Source organism: Cyanistes caeruleus, chromosome 3, assembly GCF_971803275.1.
Source record: "Cyanistes caeruleus chromosome 3, bCyaCae1.hap1.1, whole genome shotgun sequence".
Classification (NCBI taxonomy): domain Eukaryota; kingdom Metazoa; phylum Chordata; class Aves; order Passeriformes; family Paridae; genus Cyanistes; species Cyanistes caeruleus.
In genome coordinates this window covers 48,754,785-48,777,834 of record NC_141703.1, presented here as the reverse complement: position 1 = coordinate 48,777,834, position 23,050 = coordinate 48,754,785, and the positions used below count along the sequence as shown (strand labels likewise).

The following is a 23,050-nucleotide window of genomic DNA, read 5'->3' as shown; positions in this document are numbered from 1 at the left end:
AATCACTGCTCTGAAAAGCCCCGTAAGAAAACTAGAGTTAGTCCTAACTAACTATGTGCACAAAGTCCTTCAGCAAGAGTCTCTCTGGGCTGCAGTAGTTGCTGAGTTACCAGATTGTCCTGTTAAGTCAAAACCAACAAAAGGTAGGATAAGAACCTTTGAACATAAATGTAGATCAGCTATTTTGGGCTGTATAAGAATATAGTTTTGGTTATCAGTCCCCCAAACGTCATAATTTATTACATGTATTTTTATGAAGTGAGAAACTAGATTTTATAATCGTATTTAGGTGTTTGTATCAAGTACTGATACAGTGTGCAAGCTGATGCAAAATGATATTATCAGGGGATGTCTGTATTTTACACTGAAATCAGTGTGCTTAATAATGCAGGCAGGGAAATAGAACATTTACAATGCCTTGAATTCATTAAGTTTTAGATAGAAAGGATTTAACTTGAAAGAACCTTGGGAAGATTCCCTAGAAAAGCACTAAATATGGAAATCAAGCATGTTTCAACAAGAGAGATTTTTTTTTTTTTAATTTAACCTTAGTGTCGTTTTATCTTTATGAAGATTCATACTGCTATTATCTACTAAGAGGATTTTAAATTAATCTTTCCATTTTCATTTTCCCTTAGCCTTATTTCAATTAAAAAATGATTACATATTAACTAGCTGATATTAAGCATTCCTCACTCCATCAAATCTACAAGAGTTTTTGAACACCCTACACTTGCACCACTGTCGTTTACCCCAGAGCATCTCATGTATTACAAGATATACCACCCTAAGAGTTGTGTGGGCATATTTGACACCTATCACTGGAAAAGAAGCAGCAGGTACCTGTGGATAGTGGCTATCAGAAATACCACCTAAGCCCTAACTTGGAATAAATTATGTATTTCTGCCTGCCCTCAAGTCACTTGTAAAAGAAGCATCAAAACAAGAAGTGCTGTTCCCAGTAGCCCCAAAAAAATGCCAAAATCACACCTTGATATGCACATGATTTAGCAAGTTCTTAAATCATTTGCTGTATGCTACACTGATTTAACAGTTCATTCGTTGATCTATTTAAGACACCCTTCAGTACCCAGCTGCACTAGTTACATGGGGGTACTGCAGCATCATCCTTTGCAAAAAAAACCCTGTACCCCCTAAAAAGGTGCTAGTTTGCTGGTTCAGCCCCCACAACAAATCCATATTGATTATGCTAAGTATTATCCTTCTCTACCCTCCTGGCTAATCTGTCTCATTAAGCTGTGCAACTGTTAGGTGTACACAACATGTCACATCTCTTAACTGGGTCAGTATGGTACACATGTAAATTTACTGCATGTGCTCTAATATACTCCATCAAATCAACACTAGCTGCACAATTTTCACTTCTTTAAAAAACATTCCTGGCAAAGTGTCTGAGCTGATCCATTTAACAGTGGCTCATTTAATCTAATGCTAGTTAAGACATATGCATTGATATATAAATAATTTGCATGCCTGTTTTTACTATGCTGAGCGCTTTTCTTAAGTATGTATTCACTGCAACACTCCAAACTGCATATAAATAAATATACTGGCTTAACTTTCCCCTCACCTTTTTAATATGTTTTTTTTTTTCCTGAGTGACTCAGACTAACTTGTTAATCTGACTAATCAAAATCAAAGACAACCTTCCTTTTCATGCTAATCCAATCTGACTGCTTAAAAGTTAGCAACTGGCCCTTTTGATGTATTTAGTTTATTGCTGAACTAACATATAACCAAAATTATTCGCATTGAATATATTTTCAGACCGGGACCAAAAGTTTCCTTCTCTGTTGCATACACACTTTGAATGCTGAATTCTATAGTTATATTGCCAAAATTGCAGTAACTTACCTTCATCATTGTAATAGCAATATACCGAGCTTCTTTTACTATCATTGGCTCATAGGAGGAATCAAGCTTTGGTGAAGGAAGTCCTCCAAAGGTCATATCACTGCTAGGGGAAACAGCTGTTGTGGGACTCCCTGGTATTCGCTGCACTTTCTTAACTTGTTCTTGTTGCAAAGATGTTTTTTTCTGAGAAACAGGAATAGCTTTGACTTCTACCTGTAGTGAGATGTGGATAAGGGAATATGATTTAGTGAGAAAACACACACACATTCTTTTAAATGCAAAGTGCTTAGAACACTCCCTCTAAATCCAGCTGTGTCAAGACCCAATGTATCTACATTCCATCTGTAAAGCCAAGCACAGCATCTTGAAATGATGCCGGTGGGCAGGGGAAAAGCACCCAACTGACTCAGCACACCATCAGCACAGGCTGGTGTCACTTCTGTCAGCCCCAGAGCACTCCCTGGGAAGTAGCACACAGTCTGGTATGCCAAGGGAACAGAGAAGTGCAACAAAGTAGAAAGAGAGCCTCCCAAGTGAGTGCACAGATTTCAGAGTGGATCGTCATGGCCACTACATCTGGATCAGCAATGGCCATATTGGATGCTGGCTGGCTCTGCCACCTCACACTAGTATTTATGTTCATATCATGCTCTTCAATGCATGTTTTAACTGGCTTTTTCCCCCAGAGGTACCACAGATCTCCATTAGTGCAGTGAACAGTTAGTACACTATTTCCCGTGCAAGACGGACTACATGGAAAATAAGTTTAATTATTACTCATCCTAAATCTGCAATAAAGTGCAGATGTTTAAATACTGCAGTTTTCACACACTGTTTCATCAAAATTTTACTTAATTTACTTAATTTTACAAAATTTACTTAATTTAACAGAAGTTACATCACTGCATTGCACACTGAATGAGTCCAGAAGTATGATTAAATTGAATTAAAATTTTTGTCACTTTAATACATTTGTGAACAGTAATTGAAACAATAAAGCCAGCAATAATTTTGATAATATTTTGACATATCCTTTTCCTGAGTTTTTCACTTGTTCTGTCACTAATTTAAATCAGTAATCACAAGTTTCACTCATGCAGTGTTTGTGACTAAGCTGATTCTTGTGCAGTGTTGTAGAACTGCTGTTCATTATTAGGTTTACAGCTCCCGGTAAGATAACTCTACTAAATCACATACAAAGAACAGATTTTAGAGCTTTTATCACAGGAATCATGCCTCTGTAAAAGGTATTTCATTTACACTTGGGCTTGAACAAAACCAAGTACGCCGCAGTAGTAGTGGGTTTTAAAACACAGAAATAACCTAATTTATTAGAGCTACAAGAAAACCATATTGTGTTTGTTTGGTTTGCATTGCTTTACTACTTCAAATCACGTAGCCTACTTTTATACATTCCACATAGGTTTTACCCCAAAATTCTTCTAACTCTACCTGCCAAGAATACCTCCTTTCCAGCACTGAAAAACAGTGGTTAACTGAAGAGGCTGAAGGCAAACACAGCAACACCAGTCCTTGCCAGTTATTCTTACTAACTGCAAGGACTACAGGAACTTCCAAATATTAGAAACAGAAAAGAGTATTGTTCTAGTCTAAAGTAAAGTAACTATAAGGTGGTCCATCAATGTGCCTCTGATTCTTTTTTCCCATCACAAAGTCTATGGCTTATAACACTCTTTCCTACCTTACAAATTAAAAAATGGGTTCTTGTCACTTTAATACATCACCATCAAACCTCACTAATGACTGATTATTTACGCAACTACATGTGTAGTTCACTGCAGGCAAGTTATGAATTGCAGGAAATGGTGCTGGCATAATACAGAATTTGGCAGTTTTGTGGATTTAGAGGTAAGAAAATCTGACTACAATGAATTTATGAATGCCACTTTCTGTCCTATACTATAAGATTATTCTGTGGAATACCTACAACAAAAACTAAAAGACAGCAAGATGAAGCAGAACAGCCAAAATGACAATGATTACCTTCATATTAGGAACATGAACAACATCTCCATACTGGTCTTTTGTTTGTACTGTAATAACAGTTGGCCAACCACATCTGATGTCATCCTTATTCAAAATCAGTGATGTTTTTTGTGGATCAGCATATGAATCAGGCTGCAGCCACCTAAGCAAAGAAAATGACCTAACATCAAAATCTCTTACAGCCTCCAAAAGACAAGTTCTTACTCTGTACAAATGTGACACAGACCTGAGAAAGGACACAGAACATCTGAATGCCTACATGGTTTTAACTTATGTATTAATGGAAACAGTATAGCCAAATAGTTTTATTTAACTAATACTTAAGATGGATATGACAGTTCTATAGCCAGTTAAAAGGACAAGAAACAGTGGATTTTACCTTGCAAGTCGTCCACCACTTGATCCTGGTACACAAGCAATGAAATCCTCCAGAAAGGATTGCTCATTGCTTTGTACCTGCAGTGGAAGACTTCCTTCAAGAGCTTCCAATATGGTTGGTGAGTGAGATAGTGCCAAGCCTTTCCCAAGAATGCCTGAGTGAGATTTGCACACCTTTTTTTTTTTGGCAGAGGTTGGGGGTGAAGAGAGAGAGACATGGAACAGCTTTTCAGTAACATGTTGACACTTTCCCATAATGTAACACAATTGATACAAACATTTTAGGCATTTAAAACCAATCCAGAAGAATAAACTTTATCCTGATAAAAGCTTTTTAAAAAGCCATCTCAGTCTATTAAACAATACTTTATGCCAAAAGAGGTTAAATGACCTTGAGTTAAAGGAGAGTCAGCATTAGCTCCCATTGCACTCAACAAAAGGCCGTCAGCAAACCAGAAAAACTGTCATCGTATTATCTGGGACTTGATTAACATCACTGCTCAGCTGAAAAGGTGGTTTTATTTATCTAATTACAAAGACATGTAAAAGACTGATTTTGGTAACATTTAAAACTTGCCAAATACTGCAACTTCCACCAAACAAATATTCTGAAGTACTTGGTCATCTAATGTGCTTTGGTTTCATGTAACTACTAAAATCCTGTATTATTTTCTTAAACTGTTACATAATAAGCCAGAGTCCATTCTACTACAAAAACCTTACAAATTATTTTCTTTTGTAGCAGTCAGAAAATTTCAATGCAATTAGGTACATTGCAATGGATAAAAAGCTGTGGCATACCTGTAAGGCAGCCTCCTCAAGTATCTCAAGATCCTCTTCAAACTCACTACCTGCTGGAAAAATATAACAGTTATATTGGCAGCTATGTATTACAGAATACGAGATTCAATTCTGTTTTGTGAAGCCTTTAATATTAAAAATTTCAAGTCTGCATAATGATGTGTCATACTGTTCAATTAGCAGCTGCAATATTAATGCTTTCAAATAACATGGCAAACATGCAGTATTGTGTAGACCAGTGCACACACAAAAGAACAACCTAAGTTATATGGAACAAAACTTTGGTGCTTATCTTTTTATCTCCAGGACATTATGTATGGCAAGTCTTTGGATGTCACTACATAGGAGATTAAGTTAGGATTTCAATCTTTTTGTTGTTGCTGCACAGAAAAACAGTACAACTAAGAGAAGTCAACAAAACTAAGGAGCTTGGGGAATAAGATATGAGGGCACTATTTAAAGTTTCTACTTCTATTATTTCTATTCTATTTAAAGGCACTGTAGAACTGCCTGTACTTTGGAGAGTGAAATACAGATCTGCTAGTACAACTGAGGTGCCTCCTTACAACACAAAGTAAGAAATATGTACACAATCCAAATACATGAGCAAAATACTTGATTAAAAACACCAAGTATGTTTTGTCATTATAAATCCACACTGATCAGTGCTCTCCTGCTCATTAATCCACACTTCCAGTGTAACAGTATCTGAGCTTTGATCTGTATTCCTAAATTAAAATTATCAGAGAGATATCCTATTATGTATTATGAGCCTTGTTTTCCTATATGCTGATGCTATTTAAGAGAAATTATATTATTCATAATATGGCTGCATCACTAAAAGTTCCAATTCCATCTCCACATCCATTAATTTTTACATATTTTTTACCAATTAATTTTTCCTTACTCATTTTAAATTGCAGTTGGATTACTATAAACCTTTACTTGCAGCATCTGCTGTAAAAGTATGTGATTTCTAATTGTAAAAAAAAAAAAGCTGTAACAGAAATATTTTTAGCGATAAGGTCTATGGGTGAAATGGTGACTATCAACTTGAAACCAGTAATTCTACATTTTGCAATTCAATGCTGAAGATACTTTTTCATTCAGAGAGGTGTGGAGCATGGGGAGAAAAAAATGGTGAAAGAGAAATACAAAGATGATACCTGCACATTTACAAAGTACCACAGGGAAATTGTAGGACACAGTTCACACACTCATACACTGCCTGTGGATGGGGTGAGTTCATTCCAATTTAAATGACCAGGTCTCCCTCCGCCCCATACGCACATAAAGGGAAAAGGGTAAGCAGAAAATACTGCCAGCTTTGTTTGATTAATTCAGTTTGAAGACTCAATTTTGTAATATTATATCTAATTAAAAGCAACAATAAGATTTAAATGTACTATTAATACAGAAAACATGAAAAATTATGAAATAATGAAGTATGCTCTTACCAATAGGAAGTGCTAAATCTTTCTTCATCAAAGCTGCTGCACAGGATCCTCCTAAATTTGCTAGTTCTTTCTCCAGCTGAATAATACCCTTCAAAATAAAAAAAAACGATTAAAACAAAATTAGTATCTCAGAAAATAGGACAACAAATACATTTTTCTGACAATGTTTTATCTTAAGAAATACTGTGTATCCCAGTTTGAAGCTTCTCAGCAGAAGTTATTTCTATTCAAACACAGACTAACTAGATCATCTGTAGGAATTATAAATCTGATTGTGTTGAAAGCCAATGGGACCACCACAGATAGTAATCTTATGGTATGTTTTCTTATCTGATATGTAAAGAAATTCCAAAGAACTTGATATTCTGAAAACCTGAAGACATGATTTAGCTTTGAGCAAAATTCAGGAATAAGATGAGGTAAATCTTCTGTAAGGGTTGTATTTTAAGCAAGATACAAACCTTGTGAAGTACATATGAAGCAACAGGCCCAAAGACTCCCAGGATAAGGGAAGACTCGTTTTTCTGGATTTATTATAAAACATATTAAGTGTTTTCAGTAATCTCTTAAAATAATCCAAAACAAAGAATTGGGTCAAGGACATCAAGAAATTTGATCTTCCCTTTGCAATAAACAGTGGTGGAAATGACTCATGTCCTTAAAGGCAAAATGAGGATACCACTGAGTAAAACCTGAGGTAGCCTAAATGTGCACAGCACTTCCAAAGAGTCTGAGAGCTCTGGTGTGAGCGAGCACTGGTAGTGACAGTAAAAAGCCCCAAACCTTTGGATCTCTGATGCAAGAGTAGGCCAGAATTTCAGGAAATCTTTTATCCCACTGACATACAAGACAAAACCACACTGTTTTTGCAGAGTGTCACAAACCGTGCAAAACGACATTTCAATAATATCCTGATTAAAGAATTCCAAATTAATAATGTCTTTAAAGACTGTTACAACCTTTATAAAATTAATCTAAAAATGTTTTGCTAATGTCACTTAGTCATAAGTGGAAATTTTTTTGCCCTCACGAAGTTTATTAGGTGCAATTATTAGGTGCAGCAATTCTAACTATCTCTCTTTTCCCTTACCTCATCACTTCCTGGACTGAATTCATATCCAATTGCATAACATTTGAAACCATAAAAACAAGCTTTTTCATCTTTCACATAGTCTGATGCAGTCTCCAGAGAAAAAAGAGCTTCATTCCCTTAAAGGAGTAAAAGGATAAATAAAATAAATAATATATTCTCTCTCTTTTTGTGTGTTTCTTTTACATAAATATATATGAGACCCAGCCTTTATATGTAAAATGTGAATTAAAACCATGGGAAAAACGAGCAGATCGATACTTCAAGCAAGAAACCTACTACAGATATAATTAACTTGCCAGCTTGGATAAAGACCCTTCTTTAACTTTGTTTGCCACAATAATTCTATAGAAAAATTAAATTTCTTTAATTATTTTAGTAACTCATATTACTAGTAATTTCATCACTATCTATTTATTACCTGGCAATACTAACACCATGGTAGGCCATCCTGAAGATCCAGAGAACTTTTTTAGTTCTATCCATGAATTAAGGTTTTCGTGAACAGAGGTGTGCTTTGGTCCAAATCCCAGGCTCTGTGCAATTCTGACAGGAATTAGTAAACGAAGAACATCTTCTGACTGAGCAGTGCCACACTGAGTGTCAAACTCTATTGTTATCCACCTGACACATTCAGGAAAAGTCACCTAAAAAAAAGCAACAGTTTAATTACATCCAAGCTTTTGGGGTTCTCGGTTTTTTTTTTTACATTTACTACTTCATTTCCATTTGGCCTTAACTCTAATTTAGTCCACGAAAGTGATTTAATTATATAATTCTGCACAATTGTTTTGATATTCTTTAAATTAACATTAACCTAATATATTCTTTGAAATTCATGTACACCTGAAATGCTTTGCACTTTATTCAATTAGAATCCTGCATTATAACTTAATATTCTGATTAAGTATTTGCACTGGCACTGCTATTGATTGTTTTTAAGAACTCTGTGCAGGTGCATTAAAGAAAACAGCCACAGACTACTACAAACACTGAACTCTCAGATACTCTTTTTCAAACTCAAACTTCAACAAACATAATGAATATCTGTTTTGTGCAATCCCAGAAAAGTACAGAGCAGCTGAATCCCACTTGTAAATGTGGCCTGCAGTACAATTGCATATAGCTACAGAAATTCAAATGCAGTAACTACTAAAACCAAGGCTTTAGACATGCTGCATAAACTTTTAGGACAAAAGTACACATTATTGCATCAGGATGATCACATGGTAACTATATTTTCTGCAGCGGATGTCTTGCTGTGTGTCACAGGACAAGCAATGGAATAGTGGATTAATAATTAGTGTCCTGTTCAGGCTTATATTATTAGACTTGATTATAAGTTTGCTACTTCTGGATATTAATTTTACTGGATTTGACTTTAGGTATCTTTACAAAACATTGTTTTAGCATTAGGTAAGAAAGTCTGATATGTACGTACCATCTATACGTAAGGACTTCGAACTTCTACAATCCGTACAGTTAGAGCAAAGAAAGTCTGTATAACCACAGAAAAATCTAAGACTATGCAAATTTAGGGACTTAGAGCAGATACCTGAATTAGGGGGTTAAAATTTCACTATTTTCCACTATACTTAATATAGTGTTCTGTCCAGAAAGCAATACAGCAATAGTATAAGGAACTATCTTCTATATTAGACAATATTAATTACCATCCACAGGGACAATTTTTCAGATAGCAAATGCTAACCCAAGAAAACTCATGTGTCAAGCTTTTAAGAAGCAGCATGTGCTCACCTTATAGTGTGTCACAGAGGCAGGCTTATAGGGATGCTCACTTTCTACAACAGCATAGTGATTGGAGGTAGTACAAGCTGAAAGCCCTTGCTCTGGCTGGTTTCCAGTAGTGCTGTCTGTAGACTGATTTGGGTTAAAAGCTGGAGGGGCATATTTCTGATTCAGAACTGCCACAGAAGGAAGTAGCTGTTGTACCAGGCCAAAGACCTCAACAGCAACCTGTAACATAACATCACGTGTGTTATTACAAAGTATTGTAACTTGGTATTAGAGTGTAAACACTCTAATACTTCCATTTCTCTTCAGCAGTTGTTTAAACATTCTCAGAATATAACTAATAATAATTCATTCAGCCATCTTGAAATTCTGCTTCTACACAATCCTGACAGAAAATGCCTCAGTACATTAATCTTCTCTTGGAGGCTCACCAAAGCTAAAACAAGAATCCATATACAACTGTGATATCCTTTCCCTAAAATAGCTTCTACTAAAACCTTGAACATTAACAGACAGTAAGTACAAGCTCATACTCAAGTCATAATTCAGTTATACTTTATAATCATAGTAATATTGGGGGATTTTTCAAATATTCAACATATTTTAATGCATGAAACCTTAAGCATTGCCCTGTTCCTTGTAATCTTCAGTACATTTTCTAAGCACGAAGAGGAAGACTTAGAGGAGGAACACTTCTACAACAAATAAAAAAAAGCAATAAAAGGCAATAGTGTCTACTAGGTAAGGATTATTGAGATCTGTAGATCTAATAAGAGATTTCAAGAGTGTCTCAAACCAGGCACCAGACCATGCAAGAACACCATGGCACTGGAGACAAATGTTCTTTTATTTGTTGCTGACATATTTCAAACTCTAAATTTGACAGAAATAATTTAATGAGCAAATGCTTTTGCTCTTTACTGTAAAATTAAAATTTATACAACATAAAAAAACCATTTCATCACAGCAATGTTCATCAATGAGCTGTAAATTACATTCTTATCATTCCTTATCTTTTCCTACTACTAATAAAATCTGTCATATTTTTCTACTTCCTTAAGGTATTTTTTTAAATCATATTTTCAATTGAAGTTAAAAAAAAAGCATTACAGGTTTTTAAAATTCTTGGCTTGTGGAAAATTCACGAGTCATGTTATCAAACAGACTACTAATTCACAAAATAGTAAGAAATCAAGATATGTTCAAATTTTCAGAGTAAACTTTTTCCTTGCATAACATTGACACATTTCTTCAGTAATTTCTGTTGAGGAGCATACCTTGGGAATAGCTGCTGCTACTGGTCCTATGTAGGCTATGATGAGGGGAAGCAACATTGAAAACAGGCTGGAAGAGCTGAGTATTTCTGGAATGTCTTCAGCTAAAGAAAGATAATTAGAACAGAGGTATTATTAATAAACATGCTATGGTTCAAAGCACATCTTATTTTTCTGGTTTGCCCCTTGTGAGTTAAGCTTCTATTTCCTAAACTATTTTTACTTCAAATTGTTTTCATTATTTAGACACTGCTGAATTCTGAGTCTGCCAAGTCCACCCAAAATAAGTATGTCATTATATACAGTTCTCTGTTGAAAAATGTTCTCCTCTTACAGCATTATTTTATTGAATTCTTTGCCATTTTGTTAAGTTGTGTTCCTATTTTCTACAGCATAAAAGTTAGCATAACAGCCCTCCCAGCCCTTCAAAATGACTTTCATAACACTGTAATATTCTGGACATTTTGGCTACAATGGTTAATATCTACATTTCTCATAAAGGGATGTTTAAGTGCTTATATACTAATTGCATTAATCAGTCCAACTGATTACAACCTCTGCGCAAAACACTCATGGAATTTGCAACTAATCCAGCATAAAATATCTTTAGGAAATAAAGAATCTTACCAGCTTTAATATGATACTTGCTAATTGGATAAGCCAATTTATACAAAGTATCTGACTATGTTATCGCAAGTACAACTCAATTACATAAAAGTTATTCACAGTTTAATACCTATAGGAATGAAAGGTTAGAAAAATACTCTTGCAAAGTATAAAGCAAAAGGGAAACATCATGACTCTTGTATTTAGGTGATATTCTACTATTGTGGCTTGCTAGCAAAGTAAAAAGTTTTGAAACCTTAATTTTCTCAAGCCTTACCATCTACAGCAAGAGCTCTGTGCAACAAGTCTTTGGCTGCTCGTACAACAGCACTCACGACAGAAAGAGCCCTGCTACAGTTTTTGTCTTCTTCATTGGCTTTGTTCAACAGCTGTGACTGCAGATCTCCATCATACTCACTCCTGGATAGTGGATTAAGTTAAAGTAAGTTCACAAATACAAAATTACATTAAAAAAATTACTGACTGATTTTTGGCATAGAATAAGCAAAGTAGTTTATGATATAGCAATAAAAAAAATAAATAAACCACAAAGGACATTTTGGAGGAAATGTCTCACTGTTTGTCCTTTGCAAGAACTGTGTTTGGCAAAAACTATAAAAAGCATTTTTCTGAAATGTTTCTTTTCTCTAGATGCCTTTTAAACCACAGAAATGTATTAATTGCTATGCTCTTCCAAAGTCAGTTGCCTTTCTTGGTAAAAACAGAGCAATGTTAAACGCTTCACAGAAACAAGGAAAACTTACTTAATGGCTATTTTTCCATTTTCATAAAAGACAAAGATTCTCCCTTCCTATTTCAAAGATTAATTATGGCTTTGAAACATGATCTTGGGCTTACCCTTACCAAATAGTTCTTTCTTTTAAATCTGCTCTGTATGTTAAATTAGGATCTCCTAAACAACATTATGCATGAAAATATTTCAATAAGGTTTGATTTTCTTTTTAAAAGCTGTCAAATGACAATTACAAACTAATTCAAGCCTTCAATATGACAGTGATTACACCTTGGCACAGAGAAATAAAATCACTTGGTCAACATGTGAAACAAAATCTAACATTCTCTTTCGGATATCTTATGTTTGTCCAGTATATTATTTCAGGACTAGCAGCTCAGAAAGTACAGAAATTTTACTTCAAGCAGTTCAGTGAACAAGCATATCTCTCCTCCTCTGTGATGTGACTCAGTCACACTTATAAAAAGATTGTGTTTTCTCAGCATCCTAAAACTGTAGTTTTGCTGTCAGCCTCAAGCCTTTTTCCTTTGAATTTTTTAGCCACTGATGGTAGGTGTGATTCAACTGAGTCCTTTTCCAAAAAATTCCTCCAAAACTTTTCTGCCCTTACCGAAAGTGTGTTATCTTCTGTATGTGGCCTTTCTTTGCATATGCCTAGGAAACAATTCTATTGATATCTGAGCATCCTCCAAACAAAATGGAGCATGACTTTTACAAGCTGTTCTGTAACAGCTGACTGAACATTTGTTTGCTGTAGGCAGATCAGAACTTCAAATCACTATATATCAAACAGTAAGTTCTCAAACGAAGTCTATAACCATGGTCATGCATCAGAAAACATTAAATTCAGCTTTTCTATGAAAACTACAAAAGACATTGTGATTACAGCAGAGCAGCTGCAATTTTTTCAACACAATTTCTTCTGTAACAGTTCCAACTTGTACCACTACAATCTTTTGAAAGCTTCTTTAGATTTTTATTTGTTGAAACAAAAAATCTGGGACTGTTCTGATCTGAAGACAGGACTTCCGTGTGGGTTTTTTTCATATGTTGATTTATCATTGTTAGAATGCCTTGAAATTTCCATTACTGAAATTACCTCCTTTGCTTTTCTGAAATCAAAGAAATTGTTATTGCTCTGTAATTTTCTCTTTTGCCTGTATAAATGTAGACAATCTAGGACATTTTCCATGTCTTTCATCCTTCTTACATAATGAGACTTTCCAGTTATTATATTTAATAATAAAGTCCAAGATTCCAGGAGACTAAATCAGTTAAAGTATTACAACCTGCACCACTGCAATTCCATTCTTTAATAAACAATCACTGTTTTTCCTGACAAGCTGGATCTTTGAGCACAATCTCATGTTTTAAGATAATCTAGAGATATCCTCTATCTTCAAATATACTATTACTATAATTTTGCCGGCCACTTTATTTTTTCCTATTTTAACTTCTTTAAAACCATCTTAAGAGCAACATGTTCATGTGCTTGATACTCTAAAATACATCAGTTGGTGTAGTATTACTTTTTAATTTCTTCCACATCTTTATTATGTAGGTACTTTTCACACAATCAAAGATAAAAGCAAATTATTATTCATTGATCCTTTTATTACTTCCATCTTATGTTGATCAGCCTTATACTGCCAGTTTGAAAATCATGTCTTTATACAAATCAGGGTAAGGTACCTCAAACACAAAAGCAATGCTCTCTGTGAAAGCATTACCACAAATTATTTCCTACTGTCATCCAGAAAGGCTGAAGCAAAGCTCCCCTACAGGATAGTCAGATGTTTCAGCTGACTTTCTCCAGGCAATCACAATTTCTCTTTTTATACCTTTCAACTCTAAGTAGGAGAGGAGATAGTTTCTATATAAACAGGCCTCGCTGCCTGATGCAATTATGTTTGGAAACTGAAGAACTGCATAAATTGGAAAGATAAACATGCCAGTGAGTAATCTCTCGGATATCTATTATGGTATAGAAAACACAGAAATTGAAATAATGTATCTTACGAGTTCGCCATATTTAGAGATTCAAGGTAGTAAACAATGGACCTTGTAAGAAGTCAACCATCACATTATTTGTCAAGTCAAAAAAACCAGAGAACCTAAAACAAGACTCAAAGAGGCATGACAAACACACTCTGGATGCATTTATTTCTATCACTTCTTAAAAACAGATGTGGTGTAGGCACACTGCAATGGTTTTGTTCACTTTTCTTAGAAATGAATCATTATAACACACACACCTGTAATAAAGGATCTGTGGGATTTGTCCTCGTGTTTGGTTGGTGCCATTACTGCTCAGACTACATGTACTGAAAGTAAATGTTACACCATCTGGACACTGAACTGTGGTCATTCCACCATCTCCATTGGCAGTTCGGCTTCCATAATTCCTCAAACGAACTGCATATTTCACATTTTCCTTAAAAAGGAGAGGCAAAAACAGGTTGCAGTATAAAACAAGTATCAAATGGCTTCATGGTATATGAAAATTATTATTTTACATTAATACTGGAGAGTCTGAAAAGTACTTCAAAGCACTCTACAAATGAAATTAAACAACAATGATTCAGCATTTAGGAAAAAACAGAGATGTTCCATGTTCCCAAATTACAGACCATAACTTACATTACTACTAATTACTTTAAGAGTAAGCAGATATCAAAGAAAATTAACTATCAAGTTGCACAAAAAAAGTTGCACTTGCAAAAATATTCTAAAATTACTAAGCAACTACAATCCATCTTATGCAACTATAAAAACTGGGTTCTAATTTCTTGTAGCTGACAGGATTTGGGAGTTTCAACTTATAGGTTGAAACTGAGACTTTATGAAGCACATATGTCACAAGATGAATGTGCACCCAAACACTTAAATAATTTACACTGACAATTTCAATTTTGTTATCTAAAGAAGTTGGATGAAACCTACAGATGTGCTTTTACTTACCTTCAGTGGCACAACTTTGTCAAGTCTGATTTCAGCTATGTCACTGGGAGAATCATCTGTGGTATAAGTTCCTTTAACCAGTTCTAAAGATGTCCATCTATGAGAATGAGTTGCATCTCCAGTATGATCACTCTGATTCAAAGAAACAAACTGCTTTTAATACATTTTAAATGTAAATACATGACATGACACAAGCAATTGTGCAACTTATGTTCCAGTGCATAAATTTTTACACATGGCATAACAAACAAAAGATGAAAAATCTGTTCAGTCAACAGTGAAGTCTTTCCCTTAAAGAGGAAATTACTGAGCAGAGAAGTTAATTTCCCATAGTAACCTATACTTGTCTTTTGGAAGAGACCAGAATCATCAGTTATAGTGAGCAACTGTGTGTAAGAACCCACAACACAGTTTTATACTGCTTCTAAGAGAGTACATCAAGAGCACATGAAACAACTATAGGTACAGTCTGATCACACTGGTAGGCCATTACCCTTTTCTTCAATTTTTGGTTTTAACCTCATTTCATATTTTCATTCATGGTTTACAGAGAGGTAACTGGTAATAATTTACATTTAGTTCCAGGAAGTGAAAAGCTGCCAATACTTCAAATATTACTTGTAATCCAAAGGAAGAGTTCAAGACAATAACCAAGATAAGGACCCTACTAGATATGGAAGGAAGCTTGTGGTAACAAAAATCTTCACCACAAGCAAAAAAACACTATCAGTGCACTGTTTTACCTAGTTTACCTGGACCGAATAAGATTATGAAATTACCACATTGTAAAATACACTCTAAAAAAAAGTCTGAGGTTACCTTTGTTCAAACTGTTTTCCCAAATGTAATACTTACATCATCAACTAATACCTCCAACTCATACTCATGAATTCCTCCTCCACCATAAACAGAAAATCCTACTACAACTACACCAGGTTTGTCAACAGAGAAACATATTGCATCAGGGGATCCATTCCCAGTATTCCAGCTTCGTCCCTGACTTGTTTTAGTGAATCGGTTTGGAGTGGATTTGACAGAATGGAGAGAATTCAGCCCGTCAACCTGTGGAAAGTTAAATACAGTTGTCAGAAAATATTCAGTGCTGAATGTCACGTAACTTTAATAAAGCAAAATTAAGGGAATTAAATTACCAGACATTTCAATTGGGTAAATTTTAACAGTCAGCTCATAAACCACAGAAGATGCCACTACTTAGCCTTCTAGTTAATAATGACTAAAAATAAAGTATTTGTGATAATTAGAAATTAACTAGGAATAAATAGAAATCCAACTAGTTTTTAAAAGTATTTAAAGATGTATTTTATAGGATGAATTAGCAAAAAATACAAATTAGCTGTACTAAAAAAGATTAAGTATTTCTGCCTTAGGTACAGTCAAGATTAACAGAGGGCAGAAACAGATGCTACATAATGGTAAAAACACCTTGAATCAAGATGTTATCAAAAGCTTGATTCTTTCTGTGAGAAAAGCCTGTTGATAGCACAGTGACATACCTTTAACAAAGTCAAATACTTTTCTGTCACTTAACTAAGTTATAGCCTTCTGAAAGGATTGTATATGTACACAAAGATGCAGGCAAAAACCAAAGCACTCAAAAAATTAGCCCTTTTTAAAATAATCTGCAGTTTTCTGCAGCCCTAATGAAGTAGTTATTATCAACAGTACTTCCCTAACACAGTGAATATAAAACAGAGAATTCCTGAGTCTCTGAAAGATCCGCACACCTATTAAATGCCCATCCTAGCCTGTACCACATTCATAATACATTTGTCCTGAAAGACTTCAAAAATTACTTGAAAGCAGCTTTACCTCAGATCCTAATGCTGATGCTGTAAGCTCACTCACAATACTAGCAAGCAACCCACAGGTATTAGAAACCAGATGTGATGAGAAAAGTTCATTCTCTCTTCTAAGGCTGTTCCGTACTGGTAAGACAACAATGACCAACATCTTTTCCAACACCTCCCGAAAGCTTGTCATCCCTGAAACATTTTCCTCACTCTGCAATATAAAGAAAAGCAATGACAAATGACGTGGTTATTAAAAAAAACAAACCACAAACTTTCACATGTTACAAGTATTAGGTAATTGAAATATCTGTGACTTCATAAAGATAAGAAATGTCTAGAAGGTGGAAAAAAAATAAAATTCTCAAAGATATCATGGAGTGTAATCCTTTGTCAAAATAATTTATTCATGTCCCTAATTTCCTGTATGAGGTGGTGACAAGTTTTCTGTTGCACTGGAAAATACCATATACAGGTGTCCTTCCCAGGAGAGGTCTCTTCTTTATATACTGTATATAAAAATATATATAAAAATATATACTGTATATATATAAAACCTATGGGCTTTAAAAGTATACATTGAAATACAGTGGATATATAGCTACCTTTGAAACTTTTTATATAATTTTCTTCTGCAGTGTCTAAAAAAGAAACCTGGAAGTTTTATTGATTTGGTGTTAGCAGAAAGAATCTTCTATGCAAAGAGGTAAGACAAAACCAGTGGTGGGATGATTATAAACACAGCTGTTCTTTGCTGAATGAAAACTACAAAACAAATCTAAGCTTAGGCATCTATTGTGTCTTCTGCCTAGCACTGACATGATCAACCATTTCTTTTAACAGTTATCCATGCTGAAAATAATTTCTGATAAAACATTAAAATCAGCTCTACTGATTAAAATCCAAGGTTTATCTTTCTTACCCCTTCGTCTCCCAAAAAAAACCATCTAAACAGTGAACAAATATGGAAGACAACCAGGCAAAGCAAACCTGTACAGAACACCTTTCCATCCTTTGCAGTTAGGAGGCTGCTGTATTCAGGACACAAATATTATATTTGCATTTAATAGTGCCTGGTGGTTTTTTTCCTTCATTAATTTGTACAGGTGCTTTCCAAGCCCATGAAAGCTTTTAGCGCAATAATGGCGTACTGGAATACGGCCCCCACCTTAACTGTGTATTTTATGAAGACCAGAAAACTTCTGACCTTTCCATTTACTCTAAACTTCTGATAATGGTAGACTCTACAACTGTCCTTTATTTGCTTTTCTTGCATAACTCATCATTTCATACTATCTTACCCCGTTGTCTTCCAAACTACACAACACTGTTCAGTAGTTCCATTTCCCTGATTATTATCTTTACCCTTCTCATTCCTGTAAGTCAATTCTACAATTCCAAAATAACAGAAGTACAATACAGCATCAAAGAGCCCCTGATTAGGAATTTGTTTAATAACCTGTGCCAGAATAGTATAAACTGGGATTCCTTTATTGACCCCTTTAAAAACTCCAGTTTGGGACATGACTTTCTTTTACGAACATCACACAACTAAGTTGTGTTGACTCTTCCTCAAAACACCAAGTCTATCTACGTGCTCTTCCTTGTGATCACATGAAAAAGCTGAAAAACTGATGCAGAAAACACTATACAACAGAATACTACTCCAAAGGATATTTCTTCCAATTACAAGATAAGAACCATTCTGCTTAGACATTCTTCAAAGAAGAAATAGTTGCAATATTTCAGACAAAACTGTAAAAAACAGTAAGTTTCTGAACGAAGCCTTTTAGAAAGGAAACAGGCAAATTCACATACATCTTTATCAAGCAAAAACTTGCAGGTACATAACAGCTTTTTGTTGTAAAGTAGAAGAAACACTGAATTTTTAGAATACATCCTAACCTGACTAAGCTTTTCCATGTGTGCAACCAGAAGAGGAAAGCGATGAGCCAGAGCAGAGTCGTTCTCAGTGCTGACTTGTTTAACCATGGAGCGCAGCAAGGCCTCTCCATCGTAAGCAATGGGAAAGATGGAGGTCAGCTTCACTGAAGTGTGGCACAGGGCAGACATGACAGCAGCAAGGAGCCGACTACTGGAGGTCTTGAAGTTTGCTTCCTGGATATCCTAAAGACATAAAAATAGATTACCAGAATGGCACCACTGCACTCAAACAACAGAGAAACTGCTTTTGAAAGGAACTTGCCAGCTTTATTGTAATTAATAAAAAAAATTTAGAGAAAGTTTTCTTATGAATTTTACATTACCTTCTCTCAAAAGCTTGAATTCAGATCTTCAAAACTGGAGAAATTAAAATTTCTTGGTTGTCATATTTTAAAATAATAAGCCCATCTAATATTACCTTTGAAATTATGGTATCCTTTGAAGACAAGGCTTTTCTTATAATTAACAATTATAATTAAACAACTTAGTACTCTAAGTACATTAAAGAACAGATTCTTCCTTGAAACTGTATATGCTAAATGAATTTTCATGCAAAGCAGCAAACTGTTTAGATCTCACCACAAGCAATGCAAGCAACCAACTACACTGCTTAGATGTGGTACGCTCATTCACAACAAGCAAAAGAAGAAAGTTGTTGATTATAGAATAGTATTTACAGCTGCTTCTCATGTACTTGGCTGGATCAGAGTACTGTTGCAGTAATAATAATAATAAGGAATTACTCAAGCGTTAGTGACAAAAAATACCACATGGATGCTCTTAGGCAACATGCAGCAAGAGTAAGCACATATAAGGCACACTTAAAAAAGCAGGTGCTGACAGTTACCATCACCACAAATTTTCTTCACTGTCCCACAGAGAATCTTACAAGCTAAAGAAGACAAACTTACTAGGCTCTCGTTGAACTACATTTAGAGAACACTCCAAACGAACAAAACCAGAAACAAATCCAATTCCCCAGTCATTAAAAAAAAATCCAAAACACAACAGAACTCGAGTTGCAAATATGGATAAATTCAAAAAATTAGTAACAGTTTTAAGTATTACTTGACTTCCATTTGAGCAAAAGGGCAAGCTAAGCTGTAATATTTACTTGTGCCATTTTAATGTACCTGGTCCAAACAGTTCAGCAAGTCACAAAGACATGCCCACTGGAGAGCTGGTGTTGGATAGAATGAATGGAAGCAAGCTGTGAATGTATTATGGCATTCCTGAAGAACAGCTTCTAACAGACTGAGAGGCTGACTGAGATATCCTTGTGGATCATTGTCCAACTTCACCATGCAATGGTCAACTCCTTCAGATAAAATTTTTCTCAGCAAGGTCCTAGTTTTTCCAATGCAATCTGCTAGTTTACTGGTTTCTTCTACAACTGCCTTTGCTGTAGCTGGAAGATTACACAAACAAACATTAAATGTACGATAATGAAACATCTTCATGTTAAAATGCACATTTTACATGCAAATAGATAAACAGAAAAAAAGAGAGTTGAGCAACATTATTGAATCTACATTCAGAGAAGTTAATTCCAAAAGTAAAACAGTGAAAGGGTGTTAAACTCTATCAAAGAAACCTGAGCATTAAACTCCCACTTTTCTGGTCTTTTATAATGTAAAATTTACATTTAATTTAATTTACTGCATTTTAATGAGCATTGTTAAAGTACAGGCACAAAAACAAAATACAATCTTTCAAATTCACACTGTGCTCACCACCACAGCAATCCCTATGTACAGCAATGGGAAAAAAAGAAGATACAAATAGTCCAAAACAACTCAACTGACAAATCAAACAGGAAATTAATTTGAAAACACACAGGCTACAATGTAAACAAGCAGTACTAGGATACTTAGTTATGCAGACAATTGAAAATTTCCTGTTTCTGAAAGTCTTTTAATTGCTCCAATAAAACTATCTCTATGAGCAAATTTATTTTATACATGAATACTTAGATCAAATCATAAATATCCTGTAGATTATTTGCTAATAAATATGAAACAAGTGAACTGAGAGGAATACCTGATATTGGATATATTTCACAGGTGTAGACCCTCAGCAATCTCAGGCAGCAAGTGCCCACGAAACGCAACCTTTCTAAATCCAGAAGAGTAGCAGTGTATTGGAAACCCTTCAGCCCACGAAGTTCTTCAACTCCCAGCACCAGTGTTGTCCAACTCCAGTGAAGAATGCTCAGTAAAGATTCAAAGCATTCCTGTTCCAGGGTATGAAGGACACCGAAGACAGATTTAGTATTAAAAAACAAGAAATTAGTGTTCTGCATCCATTTTAGATGAAAGGCAAATAGCCCCTCTATTCATGTTTATTATGGAAACACATTTATGTCTATGCCCATCTACTATGCAACACACAAATCCTATTTTGCTTGGAAATAAAAAAAACACTGAGAATGCAGGGGGCACTTCACTGCAATACCATGATAAAAATCTAAAACATGCACTAGAATATTATGTGTTGAAGCCTATGTTATTTAAGAACTAACAACTGTATTCACCTGTAATGGAGATTTTCCAGTATATTTTACTTGCTTTATCTACAGAAGAATATAATACCTACTTTTGACATAATACATTATTGTCAAAAAGTATTATCAGGGCTGTCTTCAGCCCTGTCTTCTCCTTTGTTTTTAAACAGTTATGATCTGCAGGATCATGGCCACTACATGACATTTACCTTAACTGAGAGCCTAACAGAGAAGGACATGGTAGTTCACAAAAATCTGAGGATTTAAAAAAGTTTTGTTTCTCCTATTATGATTGTATATGGTCAATAATTTCACATAGTTGTACCTCAGAAAACAAAATGAAAGTATTTGTTGTTGAACACTGAAATAAAATCTTCAGAAAAAGTCAAAAAATAAAATATTCGATCAGTGTACCTAACTTCTCCTTGAGTAAGCAAGTACAAAACCATTATTTCCACATCTAGATCTTTCAGTTTCCCAACACTGATGACCTTTCAGGAAACACTGAAGATTCTTGGTAGTACTCACCACTGAGACAGTTCTGGCAAAAGATCTCTTTAAAATATGTACGGGTTCACTGGTTTGCTGTTTTCCTTTGGATGCACTGCCATCACTTGTTGGCAACCTGGAAGAACAATTTTAGAACTTACTTGAAATCGCCAGTTTTCACTTTTAGTAGAGTTTTGGGTTGGGCTTGGTATTTTGTTTTAGTTTTTTACTTTTTGTAGTTTTTACTGTTCAAGTGGGGAAAAGAAGCAAGGTGAAAAAGTTTAACTATCCAAAAAAATGTTCCATTTCAACATAACTTTCTCCAATTTCCTAATCATTCTAGACCAGAAACTAAGTATCTTGAATTCTGTTCAACTGGCAGTCCCGAGACAACTGAAAATGAGGTTGAGATGTAATTAAATGTAATTATTACAAATATTTACTGTATTTCCTCAGATGGCATCAAAACTAGAAATGTTATTCCTTAAAAGAATACTGGTTTTGTGAAGACAAAATATATGCAGAGGTTAAAAATACAGACAGCATCTATCACTGCAGCACCTTCCCTTTTGTGTCACTCATTGGTCTTCAGAAGCCTCAAGACTTGTTTGCCTTTTGGCTACAGCCATAGAAATCACTTAAATGACGGATTTGTCATGCCAGAACTTCATATACATCAAAACGAAACCTTCACCTAGAGGGACAGGGCATCTATGGACAGAGAGCTTAATGGCAGAAGTGAGCTGTTCTGTGAAGGAACTTTGAAAAGGACATGCTTAGAAAGGACATTGCAAGAGAACTGGTATGAAAGAATTCTAAGTTTCAGAATCAGCATGGAGGCCGGGGCAATTAAATACACAAAATAAAAAATTATGTTATGTGGACAAAATGATGACATGTGGACATGTCACATGTGAGGAAATCTGTAAATATACAACAACACAGTGAAAGAGTTCCTGATTATTAAAACACATAACATTTACCATGGCAATGATAAGTTTATTGTAACTCATTGTAAAGCACAGTTCATTGTTGACTTTGGCTTTCTTCCATTAACATCATTTGTTCAAGAGTATACAGCTCCTAAACTGAGGGTAACCAAATAGAGCACCTCCCAGCTAACAAAAAATATTACTCATGTTATATGAAATCAGGAGGTCCTATGGGTGTAAATGAAAATCTCAAGACTTACACAGGATGACTGCAAGAAAAATAGCAAGGAAGTAAATGTGGGTGGGTACAATTTTGTTACTTTTCTCAAAGACACAAAAGTTTTCCCTACATTTTTCAGAAACTGATTTCCTTCACTTAATACAATAATATTTTCATGAAACACAGTTATAATGAA

The 23,050-nt window shown here is 34.9% G+C and overlaps 1 protein-coding gene across 50 annotated transcripts in view; it reads right to left on the bottom strand.

The window, feature by feature from the left end:
* Nucleotides 1–23,050, bottom strand: part of MYCBP2 (MYC binding protein 2) — a 171,761-nt gene that overhangs the window by 64,052 nt on the left and 84,659 nt on the right. For 26 of the 50 annotated variants that reach the window (XM_086880920.1, XM_086880922.1, XM_086880928.1 and 23 more), the window contains 18 exons: nt 21,742–21,838; nt 20,751–20,943; nt 19,844–20,118; nt 18,672–18,893; nt 16,789–16,980; nt 15,814–16,020; nt 14,959–15,090; nt 14,253–14,431; nt 11,521–11,663; nt 10,641–10,741; nt 9,367–9,585; nt 8,030–8,255; nt 7,609–7,727; nt 6,519–6,606; nt 5,062–5,114; nt 4,262–4,434; nt 3,880–4,024; nt 1,876–2,088 (listed from right to left, as the gene is read on the bottom strand). In XM_086880920.1, coding sequence (XP_086737046.1) covers nt 1,876–2,088; nt 3,880–4,024; nt 4,262–4,434; nt 5,062–5,114; nt 6,519–6,606; nt 7,609–7,727; nt 8,030–8,255; nt 9,367–9,585; nt 10,641–10,741; nt 11,521–11,663; nt 14,253–14,431; nt 14,959–15,090; nt 15,814–16,020; nt 16,789–16,980; nt 18,672–18,893; nt 19,844–20,118; nt 20,751–20,943; nt 21,742–21,838 — 2,977 coding nt within the window. The remainder of the gene's footprint in view (nt 1–1,875; nt 2,089–3,879; nt 4,025–4,261; nt 4,435–5,061; nt 5,115–6,518; nt 6,607–7,608; nt 7,728–8,029; nt 8,256–9,366; nt 9,586–10,640; nt 10,742–11,520; nt 11,664–14,252; nt 14,432–14,958; nt 15,091–15,813; nt 16,021–16,788; nt 16,981–18,671; nt 18,894–19,843; nt 20,119–20,750; nt 20,944–21,741; nt 21,839–23,050) is intronic. The other 24 variants (XM_086880921.1, XM_086880930.1, XM_086880924.1 and 21 more) reach the window with 1 other exon arrangement.